The sequence below is a fragment of the Papio anubis genome, chromosome 3 (assembly GCF_008728515.1).
Source record: "Papio anubis isolate 15944 chromosome 3, Panubis1.0, whole genome shotgun sequence".
NCBI lineage: Eukaryota > Metazoa > Chordata > Mammalia > Primates > Cercopithecidae > Papio > Papio anubis.
Genome location: NC_044978.1, coordinates 60,555,956 through 60,578,390, shown reverse-complemented (window position 1 = coordinate 60,578,390; position 22,435 = coordinate 60,555,956). Strand labels below are relative to the sequence as shown.

The 22,435-nt window shown below is 39.9% G+C and overlaps 2 protein-coding genes across 10 annotated transcripts in view; one reads left to right on the top strand and one right to left on the bottom strand.

The window, feature by feature from the left end:
- JADE1 (jade family PHD finger 1) overlaps positions 1 to 13,250 on the top strand; it is a 67,736-nt gene extending 54,486 nt beyond the window's left edge. For 8 of the 9 annotated variants that reach the window (XM_003899183.4, XM_009207561.3, XM_003899184.4 and 5 more), the window contains 2 exons: positions 5,602 to 5,719; positions 9,405 to 13,250. In XM_003899183.4, the coding sequence (XP_003899232.1) occupies positions 5,602 to 5,719; positions 9,405 to 10,315 (1,029 nt within the window). In that variant the 3' untranslated portion in view covers positions 10,316 to 13,250. Of the gene's footprint in view, positions 1 to 5,601; positions 5,720 to 7,132; positions 7,191 to 9,404 lie in introns of all 9 variants that reach the window. The other variant, XM_021938790.2, reaches the window with a different exon arrangement.
- SCLT1 (sodium channel and clathrin linker 1) overlaps positions 12,201 to 22,435 on the bottom strand; it is a 219,893-nt gene continuing 209,658 nt past the window's right edge. Inside the window, exons 21-22 of the transcript XR_004182683.1 lie at positions 14,535 to 14,664; positions 12,201 to 12,490 (exon numbers count right to left, since the gene is read on the bottom strand). The gene's annotated coding sequence lies outside the window, so the exon portion shown is untranslated. The remainder of the gene's footprint in view (positions 12,491 to 14,534; positions 14,665 to 22,435) is intronic.

The window sequence follows — 22,435 nt, the reverse complement described above, 5'->3', positions numbered from 1 at the left end:
CACAGCATGAGGTTGTGTTGGTTAAAAATATTTATGGGCTGGTAAACTCATTGTACATATGTGCAAAACTGCCACTGAGTGGGGAGCTTCTTTGTGATTTTTTTTTTTTTAAACACTTTCCCATTAATCTTTACTGGTTTATAAGATCAAATGGGGTGTGTCTTCCCTACCCTACCCCCATTCCTTCATTCTAGAGCTAGAGTGAATGAGCCCCAAGAAAATGACCCAAGGAGTTGACTCAGGATTGTTTACAGACTGATTTAGAAAACCAGCATGGATTTCATTTCTAAAGGAGGGGCCAGAGAGGGGAGAATTGCTTGTTGAGTCCGAGGAAACACTAGGTGCTGGTGATGGGCTTGTGAAGGAAGCTAAGACCGGCTGCTCACTGGCCCTGGCTTTGTTTCTTGGGTAATTCACAGGGGAATTCCCGGTACTGTCACGTAGCAGAGCAGGCAGTGGGTGCTGATGTGTGTGCATGAGCTGTATGTACACATGCATATATCTGTTACAGAAGATACTCCTGGCAGTGAGGTGCTAAGTCATCACTGAGGGTGTGTGTGTCCCCGTGTCCATCCGTGTCTCTGTTGTGTGTCTGTGTGCGGCTATGGGTGGGATTCCTGGTGCACAGCGGTGTCAGATCTGTCTGAGGAGCCCCAGTCATGCTCAGCACGCTACAGGTGTTGTTTGTCACACTGAGATTGCTGAATGTCGTGGCTGTTGGCTGCCGAGCCTCAGCTGCTGGCACTTCCTTCCGCTGTTTGCTGCTTTTGTGCCTCCCTGACTTTCCATCACCTCTGGAGTCCCGTCTGGAAGTCCCTTCCTGCTACAGGAATAATGAGGAGTGGGCTGCCTCCCCCTTGGGCCTCCTACTCTCTGTAGGTAGTTTCTGGCTGAGGCTTGCTAATTGGGGATGCTTCTTAGAGCATCTTCCACATCAACTCCCCTGGCTGCTGGCTACCGATTAAATTCATTAGTGTGAACGAGGTAGGAGCAAGGTTTTCTGGCCTGAAGCGGTCTGCACTGAAAGGTACCCAAGTAGCCTGAAACAGTTAACACATCTCCCCCAAGCTGCTCGCTTATTAGTGGGGAGTGATTCACCTGCCTGGGAGAGACTCTTGACTCATAGATGATTTCAAATGGGAGTGCGGGCAAAGAATAGGGAAAGACCCGGGAAGCACTGGACCAAAAAAGCGCGATCTCATGGAGACCTGCGTGGCCCTGTTAGAGATGACGTAGAAGTGAAAGTCTTTTAAAGGGAGCATTAGCGATCCTTTTAGTACACGACTGAGTGCCAGCTTATTTGTGATGCCCCTTCTCAGACCAGGTTAGGATTCCTGGGAAGGCGGGGGGGATTCGGGCTCTGGAGGAGGCAGGAGCCTGGAGCAGGTTTGTGAGGCTTTTGTGCTCCCCTACGCCCCCTGGTGGTGAGTGTAAAGAAGACTTTGCCTCTCACAACTACATGTATGTGTGGCATTTTTGTTAGAGATGAGAGAAGGATTGAGAAGGATAAACTGGAATCCTGGTGAGAAGCCTTTATGCCAGCCCGACACCTGCTGTAATTGGGGTGCATGAGCTGTGGAGTTAGATAGTTGTTGGGAGGGGGAGGACAAGAAGTCTATTGTTTGGACTGTGTTTGTCTCACAATCACCACAAAATAAAAGTGTAGAAAATGCTTGTGGTGTACTAACTCTTTTCTGTACTTAAGTTACTCAGATTAACATGCACTTCTAATTCTAAACATTTTTTTTGGAGTCATCACTGTCGCTGTTTAAGTAGAACAATGCCAACAATGTATGAGAAACAGGGAATAAATCAGGATTTGTGTGTGTATGTGTGTGGCATTACTTACATTTACTTTATTAAAAAGCCTAAGGAACTTTAGGGAATTTGTATTCAGTTTATTTTTATTTTTTTGAGACAGAGTCTCACTTTGTTGCCCAGGCTGGAGCGCAGTGGCGCGATCTCAGCTCACTGCAGCCTCCGCCTCCCGGGTTCAAGTGATTCTCCTGCCTCAGCCTCATGAATAGCTGGGATTACAGGCATGTGTCACTATGCCTGGCTAATTTTTGTATTTTTGGTAGAGACCGGGTTTCACCATGTTGGTCAGGTTGGTCTTGAACTCCTGACCTCAAGTGATCCACCCACTGTGGCCTCCCAGAGTGTTGGGATTACAGGCGTGAGCCACTGCACCCAGCCTTAGACTCAGTTTAAAATGGGCTTATTGTCATGAAAAAAATACGCTACCCCAAATTTGCCATGATGCCTGTGATGGTGAAGGCATTAAAAAATTGAAATCTTTGCCTTGCCCAGAGAGTTGCACAGTTATTTGTAATTGTAAACAGTAAGTGTATCAGGGCAGGGGTGACAATAAAAAAACAATCATTACTACCAACTTGTTTTCTCAAGTTAGTTAGTTTTCTATTTAATGCACACAATATCAGCTTGTAGCAGATCCTCAAAAATCATTTAATACATGTGACTACAATCAAGGCATATGATCATTCTCAGACTGACAAATGAGTGGCCATCATTAGAAATGCAGACAACTGATTATGGTGACTGCTCTTCCTTCAAACACACACCTCGGGGCATTGCACACCTGGGTACCAGTTCTGGATCTGGAAGTTAGGTGACAGGAGTAGATTTCAGGAGGGCTTGGGAGCACACAACTTTAAGAAGACAAAGTTGTTGATGTGGTGGGTAGCCATGTCATTCCCAAGGCTGCCACTTCACTCTCATTCCTTTCCCTGAAAATATGCAGTAAACGTGAGTTCAGCAAATGACTATTTATTTAGATAAAGACATGCTACCACTGCACTCTGGCTAGCATTATGGAAAGTGGCCAAGTCCTGGGGGCAGTCCTGTAGTCACTCAGTGGAATGGTCACCTTTGAAAATCTGGTAGTGTCTACAGTGCCCCTGAAAAAAAGGCACGTTGAACTTTAGTGCTGCAAACAGTTTTGGATTCAAGAAAGCACACTGAAACCACTTTTGGATTTCTTAGAGCAGTGGTCCTCAGGGTGTTGTGTCTGACCCGGAAACTTAGGAATGCAAAGTCATGGGCCCCACCTCTAGAGGGTGGTTCTGTTTTGTGGGTACCCCATGTCCCCTGTTTAGGGACACTGCTTTAGGGGAAAGTGATGATCAGGTTTAAGGTGGTGTGAGAGTGCACCTGGAGATGGTTTAAATGGTTTTTTTCAGATACCTCCTTGCAGGCAGTTGGGAGAAAGCAGGGTAGGGAGCTTGGTGCAGCGGGTGCAGTGGGTGCAGGAAGGGACAAGTTGGATGTGTTTTGAGGATGGGAGAGCATCAGTCCAGCTCTGCAGGTGGAGGTTGCTGAGCGTTGTCCTACCGGGAGCATAAGGGAAGTCAGGTTTAGAGTCCTCACTACTATAAAGTGGAGTTAGGGCTGGTTTGTTCCAATTGAAAACCATGCCCTTTGCTTTTTGGGTTTACATTTAGATATTTCCCATCAGAGATCATGAGGAATAGGAGTGGGATTTTTCTATGTAGCAGCCATGGTTTGGTCAAAGCTACCAAAATTAAATTTGAATAATATACAAAGTTCAAATTCCCTGGCTTCCCCGTTTTCCATTTTCAAGGATAATTTCAAGTAAGAGAGATGTAAGTGTCTCTGTTACACATCTGATTTGAATATGAGAGCAACCTGTCTGCTCCTAAGATGTCAGAATTTGTTTCCATTTTTTATTTCCAGGAGTGAGATTCCTTGTTAATGTAAAAACGGTTCTGTTTCCTAGAAGTTTTGAATCTGCTATGGATCTAGGTCTGGCCCCTCTTTCTTGAGCTTCACTCTTAATCTCCCCTGGGTAGAACAATATTATCAAAGAGAGTAGTCTGTTAACCACTTCCATTCCCAAGTTGGTGAGAATTTCTAGAAAGGACACTGCTTCTTGGATTGAGGGTGTGCAGCTGTCAGAAAACGAAAGAGACTACCTTAACTAGGCTGATTGACATCCGTGTAATATTTACTATGAGACAGGGAGAGTGTTTTTATTCTCAATTCTTTCATTTTAAAATAATTAAGACAGGAAATGTTAGTGACATAAGGGATTGATACAGAAAAAAAGACGGGAAGATCCTGAAAGTGAATTGGTTAGGGGCAGGAGAAGCCTGACTTGGCATTTTCCTGTTGAGGCCAGGAGATTTTACTGTGATGCAAATGGGAAAGCCTGTGTTCGGTTTCTCTTAATGCTTCATGTCCTTTTGCAAATGAGACTGCCTTTAGCACAAGTGGAATTGTTAGGGTTTAGTCTACACTTAGACTCTACACCAGAGTGCAAAATCTTTTGTGTCTTCACAAGGCTTGTTGATGCTTGTTGCTGTCCTCAATGCCAAAAGAAAAGGTTGGTGACCTTTGGACTTTTTTCACTTAAACTAGGGTGATACTACTTTATTGAGTTTATGGGGAAAAATTATAAAGGTGGCAGGGGAAGAGTTTGCTCATAATGGGATTTTTTAGGAAAGTGAAGGCCTGCCTGTAGGAGCTAATGGGAAAGATGTGGTCAGATAAAGACATGCAACCACTCCTGCCAGTGAGATTACTTAGGAAGTCTTGTCCACATATTCCTGAAGAAGGGTTTAATTGTGTATTTGGTGTGCTGTGTCTGACATCTGTGTTTTCAGGCCCATGTAATCTAATCAGGTTGACCAATAGATTTTAGGACTGAAGGATTAAGGGAGTTTAGAGACTAATTCTTTAAATTTTGTATATTGAGTGATGACAGGTGGGGAACAAATCTGAATGTTGATTACTGAGCATACGTTAGGGTTATGTGATCCAAAGCAGTCGCACATCAGATAGGAAGTAGAGCCAACTCTCAGCACTGAGTCTTTTCAGTTACAAGTGAATCAGGAGAGGGCAATACCAGTTTTTCAAGTGAAGATACGAAGAACTGGACTGGAGATGTCTAACCAGCACATCATTGGCAAAGCTGGAAGTTTCCTAGGCATTTGCACACCTCATAGCAACACATAAACTACCTGCTAACTCCAGGCCTTTCAGTGAGTTCAGTGTGCAGTTGACAAAGACATTCACTAGGATTCTTGGTAACCATTTGGTCTTCCAGTGGGCCTGGTGCAGGGGGCTCCACTTTGATGACCCTTGGCCCCATGTTGACCTAGTTTAGCCTTCAGAAGATAGTTGATAAAGTGCAGCGGAAGTGGCTTCTGAGCTGCTTTAAAGCCATTGGCCATCCAAGTAATAGAAGATATTGATGCAATAATAAGCAAAGACTGGCAAGAGGTTGCAAGTTTTGACTTGGACACCAATGGCCTCTGTGCCAGGATGGGTTAGGTGTGGTGGAGGAGGCAGGACTTTTGTACCAGTTCTCTAGGTGTCCCTCCCACTCCTGTGGGTCCTTGACCCTCTTCAGTGTTGCTGCTGCCTATATTCAGGGGTATATGTGGAATCCTTACCAAAATGAGATTAAAGATTGGATGAAATGTTTAAAGTACATATTGATTTCAAGTATCTGTCAAGGCCCTAGTAGGAGTAATTTCTCTTAGGTAAAGAAATTTAAAAAGCACCAAAGTACTGTTATACTGTATTGCTTACTTAGAATCTTTATTCTCTACATTCTAGGTTCGGAACCTCACTTACATGGTGACCCGCAGGGAAAAGATTAAACGGTCTGTGTGCAAAGTCCAGGAACAGATATTCAATCTTTACACTAAGCTTTTGGAGCAAGAAAGAGTTTCAGGTATGCATTAAGCCCTGGTAGGTCAAAGTATAGGGCAGGAGTTTGTAAGCTTTAACACTGTTGAGGGAGAAATAATGATTTCTTAATTTTCTTATAGAAGAATTTAAGAAGCATAGACGTTCATATTTAAAGGCAGTCTTTAATTTGAGGCATCATGTTTAAGGGAAAAAGCTATGAATTTGCCGTCTATAAATATGGGCGGAATCCTATGTTCTCTGCTTACTGAGCAAACACATGAAAGTCTTTGAGTCTCCCCAATTTCTTCATATGCAAAATGGGGATATCTCAAGCTACCTCTTGGAATTGAGAGACTAAAATGAAACAGTGACTTATAGATGACACAGTACTTGGTAAACACATCATGGGGGTACCTAACAGGTTTATATTCAGCCATGGGCTCTATCTGTAACATGGTAAATATGGTAAATATCTCTTAAGACTGTACTTAACACAGTTCATTTTTAGATAATGTTCACAGTAGGCTTTTTTGGTGCAGATGGGTTGTTGAATATTTCTGAGATTGCGCACCAAATATTTATTTAGTGTCTTCTATTTTATATTGCCCTGGGCTAGGCAAACAGACAAAGAAAACTAGGGTATATACTTCCTCTACTCTGGAGAACATATCAGTTACTTGGAGATCAAGGGCAAAGATCAAGTTGGGCAGGTTGTTTAACCTCTCTGAGATTCCGTTGATCTTAAAGTTTCTTTTAGAATCAAGACCCCTTAAGTGCGTTTGACTACATTCTGTGATCATAAGCCCCAAAAGTAGGTAGTATAACGATTTCAGAGAAGGAGAGCTGCTGAGTGTGGATCAGGCAGAATTAGGGACCCACGGAACAGGTAGGTCTTAGACTGGACATCATTGGAAGATAGCGTCTCTCTCCTGCCTTGGACTGCCCTTTAAAGTTATAGCAGCACCATTCTTGGTGCTTGCATTGTGCAATCATAGTTAATTTACTCTTGTTTTTGTGCATTTGTGGCTTTTTGTCACTCCATCTAGATTATTATGGTGCACAGAGACAACAAAGAAGTTGTTATAACCTGTTGCGTTGAAATCCAAATTCTGGTTTCTCTAGCCAATTATGTGCGACTAGAGGGAGCTGGGTCATCTGAAGAAATAAAAAACGGTTTAGGGAGGTTTAAATGATGTTTTTGAAGTGTTACATAGTTTGAATGCAATAACTTATTGACATCCTCCATATTTTCTTCCCAAGATTAAGTATTTTCCAGGTGAATCAAGTGTATATTATTAGCTGGAACTTGGAGTTTAATTGTTAAGATTTTAAAAATAAATTTTCTAAGTAGGGTGTCATGTAAAAGTAGTTCGATTCAGACTCCCTAAGGTGAGCTCTTTCTTCATGATTCCTACCTGAACACAAATAAATGAGATCTGTTTAACTCTCTTGGAAGACTGTCTGGTGCAGATCACCGAGCCTACAGCAGCAAATGCCGAGCTGGGATCACTGATGTAAGTTGTACCTGTGGAGTTGTGCCATTGGAGGGCTTTCTGCAACTCTAAAGTCATTATGTAATGAGTGATTCCCTGTAAAAATAAGCCATAAAGAGCATTTTCGTCTGGTTTCATTTGAGTTATTTCTCATGGATATTGCAGGCAGGTTTTTGCATTTCATGGCTGAGGTTTTTACTGGGTGAGCGAATGATATTCTTAATAAGGCTGGGAGTAGTTTTGTGGTAACAGAGCTGTAATGTAGATCTGCATTCAGAAATCCTACTATTTCAGAAAAGGAAAACAAATCCTCCTTTCATTCTGAGATAAGAACCATAGGTATGATCAGTTGAAAACATTTATCTTCCTGTAGGATGCTGTTGAGTAATGCAGTTGAAACCCTTTAGGGTGCTTTTTTTTCTTTTTCCAGTCCTAGGCTTCAGTTATGTTCTTATTCATGCCTAAAGGCTGTCTCCTGCCTGAAGTAGAGCAGATGGTCATGATTTATGTGTCATTTAGGGTCCGTGGTTTAAACTGTGTGATTCTGAGAGTGGGTAGGGTCATTTGGCTGAGTTCTCAGTGGCAACAGTGCTTATGAGGGGGTCATGAGCTGGAGGCTCTCTAGAGACATGGGTTACAGTTAAGGAGATAGAAATCAGAGTTCAGAAAATGTTAGCCTCTTCTTACCATTCTCTTTTCCCGTGGCAGGTGATTGAGTAAAAGAAATATATTCAGTGTGATGTGAAGGTGGATTCTAATGATTGATTCTTGAGAAAGCAGCATTTCCAAGCCAGCAGATTGTGAAATACCTCTTCCTGTGGTCATGACGGCTCTGTGTTCTGAGTTGCTAGCTATGTTTCATTTGCTCGCAGTGTCTGTGTCTGGTGAGCCTAGGTTCTCATATGGCCTCCTGTCTCATACCCTGGGGCTGAACCTTGTTTTCTTGGTGGTTCATATCTTATGGGAGACAGAAAATATGAGAACTGCTCTTTCTAGATGTTCTTGAGGCTGTTGTAGAGTCATGGTCTTTATGACAAACTCTAATGAATTCACCCACTAGGGGTAACAACTCATTAGTGGGTTGTGAGATGAATTCAGTGGATCATGACCAGCATTAAAAACAAGTAAAGTATAATAGGAAATGTCAGAGTGTATTATCAAGTGATGAGGGTTAATATTATTTCGTGAAATGTGAACTCTTACTAGATCATGCTGTGGAATTTAGTCACTGTGATTTGCATCAAAAAAATTTGAAAAACATCAGTTTAACTTACTTCCAGTTGAATGACAATTCAGTTGAATCCCACAAATGTATTTTGCATGTAATAATGAATATTTTTTGGAACACTTACTATGTGTCAAGAATTATTTTAAGGCCAGGCACGGTGGCTCACGCCTGTAATCCCAGCACTTTGGGAGGCCGAGGCGGGCAGATCATGAGGTCAGGGGATCGAGACCACGCTGGCTAATATGGTGAAATCCTGTCTCTACTAAAAAAGTACAAAAAAATTAGCCAAGCATGGTAGTGGGCACCTGTAGTCCCAGCTACTCTGAGGCTGAGGCAGGAGAATGGCGTGAACCCAGGGAGGCGGAGCTTGCAGTGAGCCGAGATCGCTCCACGGCACTCCAGCCTGGGCAACAGTGCAAGACTCTGTCTCAAAAAAAAAAAAAAAAAAAAGAATTATTTTAAACATTTCCTTTATTCATTTCACATGTTTACATGTATTTGTCCTCCTAATAACCCTGTGAGGGTATAGACACTTAGAGACAGAAACCCCGGACCCTGTTTTTTGGGTACTCTTAGTCTCGTACTGGAGGCAGAAGACTGGACCGTGGAGGAGCGCGGTGCAGTTGCTGCTCTGTAACCAGGTAGAGGGAGCAGAGGCAGCCATCAACCACCTGATGGGTTCTGCATGGAGTCCCCTCTGAAAATCAGATCAGTTATTTTGTTCGGAGGAACATGTATTTATTTGAGGAGGTACAGTTTTTTGAAAAATTATGTGAGCTTCAGCTGTTTCAGAAAATGTTGCATATTGAGTCTGCAGATTGAATGGAGATTCTCAAGGCAGGTCATCTCTTCACTATAAAAACCAAATTTGCACAAACTTGGTGGTGTAAGTGTTGTGTTGTTGGGTGGGGAGTTCACATAAATTGGGCCACACTGAGGGTCTAGAATTTTATTCTTATGGATTTGCTTCTGTTGTAATTTTTCTTTATTTGTGGTTTTGTTTATAGGTGTGCCTTCTTCTTCCTGCTCCTCCTCCTCACTGGAAAACATGCTTTTGTTTAACAGTCCTTCTGTGGGCCCTGATGCTCCCAAGATAGAGGACTTGAAGTGGCATTCTGCGTTCTTCAGAAAACAAATGGGTACTTCCTTGGTTCATTCGCTGAAAAAGCCCCATAAGCGAGATCCTTTGCAGAATAGCACTGGAAGGGAAGGCAAAACCCTGCTGAAGCAGCCAGACCTCTGTGGTAGAAGGGAGGGGATGGTGGTCCCAGAGAGCTTTTTGGGTTTGGAAAAGACCTTTGCAGAAGCACGTCTCATATCAGCACAACAGAAAAATGGTGTGGTGATGCCAGACCACGGGAAAAGAAGAGACAATCGTTTTCATTGTGATCTCATTAAAGGAGACTTAAAGGACAAATCTTTTAAACAGAGTCACAAGCCTCTCAGGTCCACAGATGTGTCCCAGAGGCATCTGGACAACACAAGAGCTGCCACCTCCCCTGGAGTGGGGCAGTCAGCACCTGGCACAAGGAAGGAGATAGTGCCCAAGTGCAATGGCTCCCTAATCAAAGTAAACTATAATCAGACTGCAGTCAAAGTGCCTACAACACCTGCCAGCCCAGTGAAAAACTGGGGAGGATTCCGGATTCCAAAGAAGGGGGAACGGCAGCAGCAGGGAGAGGCCCACGATGGGGCCTGCCACCAGCACTCAGACTACCCATATTTGGGCTTAGGCCGAGTTCCAGCCAAGGAAAGGGCAAAAAGCAAATTAAAATCCGACAATGAGAATGACGGGTATGTCCCCGATGTGGAAATGAGTGACTCAGAGAGTGAGGCATCAGAAAAGAAATGTATACACACCAGCAGCACTATCAGCAGGAGGACAGACATTATCAGGAGAAGCATCTTGGCTTCTTGATGCAACAGAGATGACACGGAAGCCCTTTGGGCTCGTCATTGGGTGTGCTAGAGGAGACCTCTGATGGAGGGAGAAGCAGAAACCCATTAATCCTGAGCTACACAAACACATTTACTTGCAATTCAGATAAATTTTTTTCCAGAGTCATTTTTAAATCATTTTTGTGAGAAGTTTGTGTTATTTGCAACTTGTTGAGGAAACAGAAGAGTAGATTGTAACCATAAGACATTGCTAAGACTAGTACCTGAACTAAACACTAAAATAAGAATGAAATAAGTTTTAAAGAAGGCAAGGCTTAAATAAGCGTCATGAATTTTTATAGCCCTCTGCATTCTTCCCAAAGCACAAACTCGTGGTTACCTGAATACAGGGAACCAGATGCGGTTCTTGAGAAACCCTCATGGTACCATTCATAGCCCATAAAGTTTATTTTCTAGGACTGCGGTAGATCTTGAAATCATATTTATATTTGGCCCTCAAGGCTATTTTTGTTGCATTATAGTATACAGGCAGCAGCTCTGAAGCTTCAGTAACACTAAGAAATTTATGTGTAAATATAGCAGTCAGGGAAGAGAATTTTTAAAAGGTCATTATTGAAGGAGCTGAGGGGACAGGGTAGAGCTGCTGCAATGTGGAGATTTAGGGTAATATAGCAAGGTCCTGCTGCTTGAAGTCTGTGAGTGGGTTGTGGATATGGGACTGGTGGAGAGTGAGACTGTTAGGAAAGTTGTATCTATGAATAAGGGCAGTTGAAGTACAATTTTTACCAGTCCACTTGACCACCTTCTTCCCTAACCACTGGCTCTTGAGCCAGCTTGGGATTTCCCTGGCCATTGCCAATACCTGGCCATCTGGCTTCCAATAGTACAATGGCTACTCAAGTTCAAGTGAAGAACTTCCAGACTCTGGTGACTCTTACTTCCCAGAGCCAACCACTAGTGCATATGTCAGGGAATCCGGGCTTCCAACATGAACGGATTCCTTAAGAAAAAGGAAAAAAAAAAAAAAAAAAAAAAAAGAAAAAGGAAAAAAGAGAAAAAGCGAAATAGGTTATATTTTAAAAACAATAGAAAGGCAATAAGTTGCGATAAGCTCTTACTATTGACCAAGGTTATACAGGAAAGAGACTGAAGTGTACCCTTGAATAGGTTTTCTGTAGTCAGAGTTCTAAACTCTAATTTGTAACTTGGACTTTCTAATTGCAAATGGCAATAACTAGTAAGTTATCAGCAATAATAAATTTAGCATTAAATTTGAGTACAATGTTTTGTTTTTGCACTCACTGTAGTGCATATGTATTAAGACAGTGGATAGTGTTTAGGTCCTGTTAATTTTCTTTGGAATTCAATGTGGTTGTGAATCAAACTTAAGGAAGGAAAGTTTAAATAGCAATGAGATACAGAATTATGGGCCTTTGGAACAAGCCCGACTTCCCCTAAATTCTCTTTAGTTTGTTAATACCAGTATTCAGATTCCTGATTCATTTATACATCTGTTTCCATATGGCAGGGACATTATGATAATGAATAATGCTTTGAGTTCTGCAGTTAACTTTCAAGTCTTCCAGATGATTGTCAACAACAAAAAAGGCTTATTGAATTCCATCTTGCTATGCAAGTTTTATCAGATGATCAAATAGTAGATCTGATGCATCCCTATTGTATGTATGACATTTTCAAACCAAGTCTTAACTTTTGAAGTCATTTTAGTAGCTAATTCAGGGGAGGGGAAAGAATGACGCAGGTTTTTAGACTGACTGACTATTTTTGAGCTATGGGGCTCATTTTGAAAGACTGCTGTCCAGATCAGCTTGTTGCTACAGATAATAGAAGGTTCTTATGAATCCAAGTTGTATATTCACTTGTAGCATAATTTAAAAATTAGATTTTTTTTGCATATGAGCAAAAACCTTTTGCTGGATACAGGAGAAGGTTGGACTTTATCTACAGTTATCTTTTGACTACAGCAACAGCTCTGGGTGAGAGTAGAATTTATAGAGGGATAATTTGTCAAGCCATAGAAAGAAAATCTAAATTAATAGTATCACCTCTCACCATTTTAAGAGGTATCAGATTCATTTGCACTATTAGGAATGCTAGTTTTGTGCAAAAATAATGCCTTACCTGTTTTTTTCCCACATTTAGGTTGAAAAGCTTTCAAATGTTCCAAGTTATGCTGAACCAAAAAACAAAACAAAAACAAAACAAAAAATATTAAAAAAAAACCCCACACAAAAACAAAACACACAAAAATAAAAAGCCCACACTTTTTATTCCTGCTTCAAAATGCAAATGGTATAGAGCACGGTTTCTCTGACAGTATAATGATAGCTTTGTGAATTAGTTTCATGTCATGCTGGGAACTCTGTATGAGGTGGCCATAAGCAGCAACCAGCCCAAACACCCACTTGCATTCTATTAGTATGGAACCATTTGCATTTTTTTTTTAAGCTTTATCTTTCCTTGTGCATCCTGACCAAGAAATATCTTTGATTATGATTAATGTATTATGTCAAAATGTAGGCTAGTTAAACTTTTGTAAAGTTGCCTGGAATGTCATTTGTTAGGTTTTAAACACAAGATCTAAATGAAGGGTTTTATGTGTTGTGTACAAATCTTAATTATTTTGAAATGGACAAACTTGTCATTACATTTGTAACCTTGTACAGAGGATTTTTCACTATGTGCCTAGCTTGGTGTCCATTCAGCTAAAATTGAAAAAAAAAAAAGGTGCATGAAGAGTTAAAAATCAAATTAAAGTATATGTAGAGATGACTATTTTATATTACATGACCCAATCCTGTATTTATTTCTACCCCCTTTTTGAAAGTATTTATAAAACTAGTTGAGGACAGCTGTATTTTTTTGTTGAACTATTTAGTAGAATTGTGCCTTTTTGTCTGTATGTGAATAAATGCTGTACATTTTGCAATACATTTTAAGTGTCTTCTGAAATCTGCTTTTGCTAAATATTTAAAGGTATATATGACTTAGCAGTCCTGAATCAGTTGTTTACTGTTGCCCAATTTAAATCAGGAATGAGAACTGTAGAGAACATATCAAGATTGTGCAGAGCATAGATTCAATGCGCTGCCTTCTGGCTCAACTCTGATGGTGGAACTGAAAAATAACGGTTTGGTTTTAGTCTTCCTCACCTGGAGTTCTTTCCAGAATACAGTTTTGGATCTGAAAACATAGAATCGTTGAAACAACATAGACTTCAGGGTCAGAGGGAACTGTATTTAAAGGCTAAACTATAGTTTACCAGGCATGTGACATTGGCCAAGTCACTGAACCGTTTTAAGCCTCAGTTTTCCCAGAAAGAGGATAACATCTTAGTATCTTAGATACTGAAGTAGTTGTGATTATTTAAAGCAAGTCCATTGAGCACCTTACAGAGAGCATATATTAGGCGTTTAGAAAGTGGTAGGCTATTATTTTTATTAGGAACAAGACACTGATATTTGCAATATTATTTTAACTAATGAGCTTTCTGAGGTGAAAAAATACTCCTGAATGATGGGAAGGTTGTATTTATAATACAACCTTTAGATAATTTTAAAAATACTTTTTCGAAGAGCAGTTTCATTAAATGCTTTCTTTTGATCACAGAACTCTGGGACAATAGGGCAAAAAAAGAGATTATCTGCATTATACACCTTAAGACTTGGCCAAGATCGCAGCAGTAGGTACTGGCAGAACTGGGCCTACACTCATTCTCATTTCTAATTTTGAGTTCTCCCTGCCTGAAACAATCTTTTGTACATCCACTACATGCAGAAATTAGCATATAGTGAAATGTACCTTTTTCTTTATGTTGGGAACAGCAAAACTGGTGTGAATTATGTATTCTCATGTAGATTATAATGATTAGGATCCAAAACAGGATAGCTATCTTAGTCTAATTTATGATTTTTGTAAGGATTTGGCCAGTTAAAAAAAATTATTCGTACATTTTGCTAAAAGCTTATTTCTTGTTTCTCCTTAGTGACTATTTACTTCCATATTGCTTGCTGTGAGTAAGACCCCTGAGAGAAATAACTGATTCTTCCTACAAGGTCTTAAAGTTGAATAACCACAATAGTTCCCTAGGGAAATTAAGTCCCCAGGAGCCAAAGGAAGGGCCTATCATTGGCAGTTGTGCAATCTGTGATGGCAAATGTAGCACCAGGGACTCATGTTCATGTTTTCACCCAAATCACTGAGAAAACAATTTCTACCTTTGAAGCATTAGCCATCTGCAACAAACTTCACAATTAACTTCGAGGTTGAAATCTTCAATATGATTTCCCTTTAATGCTCAGAACTGCATTAGATGACGTGTTCTAGTCTGAGGTAGGCTTTGATTGCCTGGTCATTGAAAAAGAAGATAAATGCAAATTCAGTGTTACCTACTTCCTTGACTTCAACTGTTCCCTGTACTACTTATTCAGTTTGGCATCTCTGCAATCCAGCTTTTCTGGAGTGTGAAGAGATTGCTTATTGGGCATCCCCTCTTGGATGTATACAGGTACTTGAGATTTTGGACCTCTTTCTATATCCTGTTTTAGAGAATGTCCTCCTAGACTGAAACCTGGGAGTCCTTTATGAATTCTTCAGCTCTCACAGCCAAATAGTGATCAAGGCCTGTGTATTATATTTAATACTGCCTTGATATTTTTTGTTTTGGATCCCACCACCATTTGCTATATAATTCAGGCCTCTTCATTTTTTGCCTGGATTACTGAAGCAGCCTCTTATCTGGTTTCCTTGACACAAATCTTACTGAAATTAATCTCTCCAGCATTTGGCTGAAGCCTTGCCAATGGTATCTCCATAGTGATAACTTCTGAAATAAAAGCTGATTTTGTCATTCCACATAGCCTTTGGGGAAACCTCCTGACTTCTGCAGATAATTACAAAGGTTTATCAAGTGGCAAGCACTGGTATGTAATTATGTTAATTAGTTTAATCCTTATAATGTGAAGTAGGCACTATTATCTCCGATTTGCAGATGAGGAAACTGAGGCACAGAGAAATTAAGTAATTTGCTCAAGGTCAGTAGGGGTAGATCTGGGATTCAATCCCAGCCCGTCTGGGATTGAGACCTGTAGGCTGTACTGCCTCTCAGAATATAAAAATAGTTCACACACGGCCGGGCACGGTGGCTCATGCCTGTAATCCCAGCACTTGGGAGGCTGAGGTGGGAGGATCCCGAGGTCAGGAGTTTGAGAACAGCCTGACCCATATGGTGAAACCCTGTATCTACTAAAAATACAAAAAATTAGCCAGGTGTGGTGGTGTGCACCTGTAATCCTAGCTACTCAAGAGGCTGATGCAAGAGAACTACTTGAACCTGGGAGGCGGAGGTTGCAGTGACCTGAAATCACGCCACTGCACTCCAGCCTGGGTGACAGAGTGAGACTCGGTCTCAAAAAAAAAAAAAAAAGAGTTCACACAAAGTAGTTCGCATATTTTTGAGTATACTGAGGACTACATGTGTAAACTTCAGTTAAATGAATTGGTAAAGTTAAATTTATTTGTAAAGCCAATAAACTTGGTTAAAACATGTTAATGCACTGGTTAAAAGACTTTGAGTATAACCTAATAGATAATGAGCAGGATAGTCTGCTTATGGTCAATTAGTTCCTGCCTTATTCTAGGAAGAATGGAATTAATTTAGTCACATGCATATTTATATAACACACATACATACAAACATATTTACAGATCAAATATATGTATATGTGATCAAAGAAAACAACACTGCTATCAAAGAATAAAGGGAATAACTGAATTCTCTCTATATCCTAACACTGCTTGGAAAGTTACAGAATTATTTAAAATCAGTTTCTTGATGTTGAGAACTAAATCTTAACACTAAATTAAAGCTATGTAAAACCTCCAAGTCAGCATTTTTGTGATATAAAGTATAATAAATCCAGTTATTTTTACAAATGAGTAAGCAATGCTGAATTAAGTAGCAAAGATAAAAATAATGTGTGTTGTCATTCCTAATGTATCGCCAATGTGTCCTGATATTCTCACTACTACTTGGCTTATATATGGCTGAGTTTTAAAAATTACATTTATAATTATGGGTTAATGTGATTATTTTACTCACTAATCTGGGTGATAGTTCTAACTTCAGGATTATGACCAGTGTAAAACAATTTCTTTATGAAGCAAATCTTTTTCTCTGGTGTTTCCCTTCCCATGCAACAGTTTCAAAGAGAGCTTTTCTCCTTTTTCCCACCAATTTTGGCTCTAATTCAGTTCCATCCTTGGAGCTTCTCTTTTTTATATCAAATGCTTGTGATGATATCTTTGCCTCAACTAGTCTCAAGTACTCTAAGTAAATACCTTTCAAACTCCATGCTTTAAAATATCACACTCTGAAAGGAAATTATACATTATATCACTTTACAATAACTAAACACAATTTAACATTTTTTTGGTCGATTAAAATTGGTGAAACTGTCATCACTCATTGAAGAAATCTGGAAACTTTCAAAGGAGGTATTAAGCTAATTACTATAACTTCCTTTGCTTCCATCTATTTTTTTCTACTACTTACATTTAGGTTGTGGCCAATTTCTTTTCTAGGTCTGAAAAATTTACCAAATCCCACTAGATATGAGGATACTTTTTTCTAGCAAGTTTTTTAGGTATATATACATAATCTGAAAACCAAAAGAGCTTTTTGGGTAGTGCCATTCAGAGAGGGAATTAAAACAAAAAAAGAGGCTCATAGCTCAGACTTGTTTTAAGGTTGATGAATGAAAAAGTGCAAGTAGAATTTTTCGAAACCTATTTGGCATCTATATATTCAATCAAGAACGCTGATCCTTGAACTGCAAGGACAGAGTGGACACAGGTAAAATCATGAGGGTCACTTGAAGTCTAGAATGTGTGAAGCACTTATATGAGAACATCCAGATGTTTACAGTAGTTCAAGCCTCCTAACCCAGATGAATTACATCCCATGACACTTGGAGAACCTATAAAGGTTATTTTTGAATCACTGTCAGCAAATGGGAGAGGTGTCAAAATTATAGATTCCTCAAACTCTAAAGATACAACGTTGCACAATAGTACAATTCTAGTGTTGACCAGATCTGGTCTGAAATCCAGCTGTGCCACCTGCCAGCTATGTGACCCCGAGCAAATGACTTAACTTTTACTATACCTCATCTCTTTGGAAAGGAAATAACACCTACCTAGAAGGGCTGTCGGACTATATGAGATAATAATGCAAAATGTTAGCATGATGCATAGCATATGACAGATGCTCAACAAATAGACATTATTAATACACATAAGCATGTTACCATAATCCAGAGAAACTCTCCAATGGATTGGTTTAGTTATTTGAAGAAATATGCTTATAACTTCTCTTATTCTCCTTTATCCCATAGAGTAGTTTAAATGAAAGGAGATCTAGTCTCACTTTTAATCCTCCTAGATGTAAATATTAAAGGTTTCCTTATACTTTATATTATGCTCTGATAGCTTTTTCATTCATTGATAAAAGGACTGTGCTGCCATAGAATGAAAACATTGAATAAAAACTTCCATAATGCCTTATCAAAGGAATTGAAGAGTTTTAACAAACATAAAAGGAACCTGCTGTGATCACTAGGATGCTACACAGATTTATTAAGAAGGCTAAGTTACTTTTCATTTTGGACAGGATTACTGGATTACATCTGGAGAATATGACTAGTGTGGCATAAATGAACTTTTGCTTGGCAGAAGGCTGGATCTTTCTTGATGTTCTTATGATAGTGCACAAGCAGCCATATGGGCCAGATAAAAACCAGGTTGAATTACTACATCTGACATGTGCTGATCAGTTACCCATTTAAGGGAGGTGGTGCTTGGTATGCTCTGAGACTGTCTATATTTCAATCTGTCTGTTTCTTTTCTTTTTTTTCAATGGTTCAAATGAAAATATGGGTAGCATGTTTATCAAATGTGTGGCTAGCATTCATTGTAAACAAAAAATTGTCTGTGGTGCAAGAAATATAGCAGTAAATAAAGACAGACATGGCTCCTATTGTAGAGCTATCAAACGAGGTAACAGAATTAGGAGCTAAAATGACCTCAGAAGTTTCTAATAATTTAATTAAATTTAATAGGGATAAATAACTAGTCTTGTATTTAGGCAAAGATTTGGCTTAGCAACAAAACCTTTGAAAAAGACTTAGGATTTTTTGGCCGGGCGCGGTGGCTCAAGCCTGTAATCCCAGCACTTTGGGAGGCCGAGATGGGCGGATCACGAGGTCAGGAGATCGAGACCATCCTTGCTAACCCGGTGAAACCCCGTCTCTACTAAAAAATACAAAAAAACTAGCAGGGCGAGGTGGCGGGCGCCTGTAGTCCCAGCTGCTTGGGAGGCTGAGGCAGGAGAATGGCGTGAACCTGGGAGGCGGAGCTTGCAGTGAGCTGAGATCTGGCCACTGCACTCCAGCCTGGGCGACAGAGGGAGACTCCGTCTCAAAAAAAAAAAAAAGAAAAAGACTTAGGATTTTAGTTGACAACATGCTCAATATCTGTCCAACAGTGTGATTCAACTTTCCCTCCAAAACTCCAAAAAAGCTAACATAATTTTAACTGCATTAATGGAAGTGTAAACTATGGAATAAGTTCTATAGAATAAACTATAGAATAGTAATTCATATTTTTTCCTCATCCTAAACACTGAAAAATATTACATATGTATACTTCAATGAATCACTAACTACAGTGACCCCCTAAGCATGATTTCCTAAGAAACTGTTTCAGAATCTTCTTGGGGTAGGGAGAAGACAAAGGGTACATAGTTTGAAGCCATATCTATTCTCTGGAGATCTAATAAGTTGTCGGCTTACACATAGGCAAATATCACACATGGGGGGCACCTATGAGAATGTGGAACACATGTGAGTGTTTTGCGGTGAATTCTTGAGCTAGAGGATACCAGTGTTGTAAAAAATTTCTTTTAAGATGCCTTTCTGTCCAATGACTTTTATTATCTAAGCATATTTTTCTTCCTTATATAAATATATGGCTTTGTCCCCAAAGCCATATATTTTTCTAAGGTTTAAGGGATGGTAAGGGACAGGTTTTTATCTGCAACCTCAGGGTACTGCAATCTCTCTGTCTACATGTTTATGTGTATATATGTATGTTTTAGGTAAGCACTAGACAAATTTAATTATTTTTGATAAAAATTTTTGCAAAAAAGTTCATTACAAATTTATTTTGAAAAAAATGATAAAAGACATTATGGTTAAAGAATAGAATTTATAGTAAAATGTTTAAAGTGTTTTTTCATTCTTTCTTGATTTGAGAGTTGGTTTGGCAAGACTATGTAGCTGTGAAATATTTAATATTTGCAGACTTAATGAGTGACTCAATTGCTGCTAATGTTTTCCCATGTTTGGGGTAGTTATAATTCTCACACCAGAGAAGAAATTAGAAGATTGTTGCCTGCCCTAGTTTGCATATTTGTATACAAAGGGAAGAAGAGGTAATCATATCTCCCTTCTTCTTCAGGGAGAAACAATCAAGAAACATGAATAAATAAAATGAACTAGCTCTGTTGTCCTCAATAGCAGATCTATGTCACTTCTTACCTCTCTTTCCTACTCATTTCTCCTGTATAGTAAAATACAGTTCACAGAATAAATGATATTGTTTGTATCATTTATAAATGAAGACTGACCTATATGAGAAGTGTTAAAAACTCCACTACATTTTTACATTGGAAATTATTATTGTTATTTTTTTTTTTGAGATGGAGTCTCGCTCTGTCGCCCAGGCTGCAGTGCAGTGGTGCGATCTCAGCTCACTGCAAGCTCCGCCTCCCAGGTTCATGCTATTCTCCTGCCTCAGCCTCCCGAGTAGCTGGGACTACAGGTGCCTGCCACCAGGCCCTAATTTTTTGCATATTTAGTAGAGATGGGGTTTCACCATGTTAGCCAGGATGGTCTCGATCTCCTGACCTCGTGATCCACCCGCCTTGGCCTCCCAAAGTGCTGGGATTACAGGCCTGAGTCACTGCAACCGGCCTACATTGGAAATTATTAACAAACTTTTCTGAAAAGAAAAAAACCCTCAAGTTTAGTTCTGTTGCTAAACATAGCTTAAGCCTGTTCAAATTCAACAGAGGTCAGAAAGGCATATTATCTGCATATTAGCAGCCTATTCTTCTCTTGGAGAATATCTAAGTATGCAAGGAGATCCAAGAGAAGATGGGTTATCAGAATGTGAAGAGTAGTTGCCTGAGGCCAAAGTTTGGAGGAAGTATCTCTGTTCCGAGATTTTCCCTTGAAAAAATACGTATGGAAAGTTAGATTTTTTGAAAACGTATAATAATATAATACTTATATTCCATTTGCTAGAGTGTTAGTTTCTGAAGTGCTTTCTTCTACAGTCTCATACTTTTGATAGACATAAAATTCTAACATCCCTAAAATTTTCTAAAAATAAATTCTATGTTCTATAACTATGAATATGAACATAACTCTTACTACATGGAAATTAGTCTGTGAATGACCTGGGAAGGAATTTAAAGAATCAAATGAAAAATTCTTTAAGAAATGAAAATAAGCTATGTGCCTCCAATCTGATTACCATTTAACTGCCATATAGGTATGATTTGGTCTCATCATTGCATTTGATACTAGCAACCATGCGCCTTCCTTGAGTGGTTTATCATGTTGGAGTCTCTTTGTTATGACCCTCTCATTGCTCCTATTTAGTCTCCTATAATGACTCATCTTCGTGAGCTCATTCAACAAATAAAGACATTCCTTCAGGTCCTGTTCTTAAAAACTCAGTTGTTGAAAAAGCAGTTATTGAATACCCTCCACGTGCCAGGGACTACATTTGGTGCTAGGGAGAAAATGAATGAGAATACATGTGGTCTTACTCTTACAGAGCTTGTACTCTGTTGGGGAGAAGATGACATGAAAGAAAGTATTCCAAAAAGAGTTAATTACAAATATTGATAAGTGCTTTGAAGGAAAACTACGGTGCACTATTATGAGCAATATAACAAGGGGATCTTTTTGAGGCTAGGGAGGGCCTCTGAGGAACTGATATTTGAGTAGAGATCTGAAAAGTGTATAAATAAAAAAGTACATGCAGATGCCAGACACAGTGGCTGAGGCCTGAAATCCCAGCACTTTGGGAGGCCAAGGCAGGCAGATCACCTGAGGTCAGGAGTTCGAGACCAACCTCGCCAAGATGGTGAAACCCCGTCTCTATTAAAAACAGAAAAATTAGTGGGTGTGGTGGCGGGTGCCTGTAATCCCAGCTACTTGGGAGGCTGAGGCAGGAGAATGGCTTGAACCTGGGAGGCGCAGGTTGCAGTGAGCTGAGATCATGCCTCTGTATTCCAGCCTGGGCGATTGAGCAAGACTGTCTCAAAAAAATGGAAGGTACATGCAGAGACCCTGTATTGGGAGGGAGGATTTTATATTGATGAAAGTAAAGAAGGCCATCAAAGTCAGAGCACAAGAAATGGAGGGGAAGAAAAGTGTGGGAGGAGGCTGAAGAGACTGCTATTCACATCATGGAAGGCCCCAAGGGTAGCTCTTCCACTTCCACAGCTTCAATTCTCAGCTCCACACAAAAGGCTCCCATCGCACACTGGGGCCTGCCGAGGGGTGAAAGGGTAGGGGAGGATCAGCATTAGGAGAAATACCTAATGTAGATAATGGGTTGATAGGTGCAGCAATCCACCATGGCACATGTATACCTATGTAACAAACCTGCACCTTCTGCATATTTACCCTAGAACTTAAAATATGATAATAATAATAAAAAAAGATTCCTATGACTGTCTTAACTGTTAGCATCAGTACTAAATTTCTGACTGATGGCTGAATATCTACACGTGAATGTTTTCATGTCACCTTCAACTCAAACTCATTATCTTTTATCTGGACAACTGCAGCAGTCTCCTGATTGGTTATCCAGATGCAAACCTCTCTGCTTTAACCAACAGAAACGAGGGTGCACTAAGTTCAAACCAGAGAACAGGTACATGTATCTATGAAGATCAATAGGACTTCAATAGTTCAATGCCATGCAGTCTTAGCACCTAAGATCTCCATTTGATTAGTATTGCTTTAAGTAACATGTAAAAAAC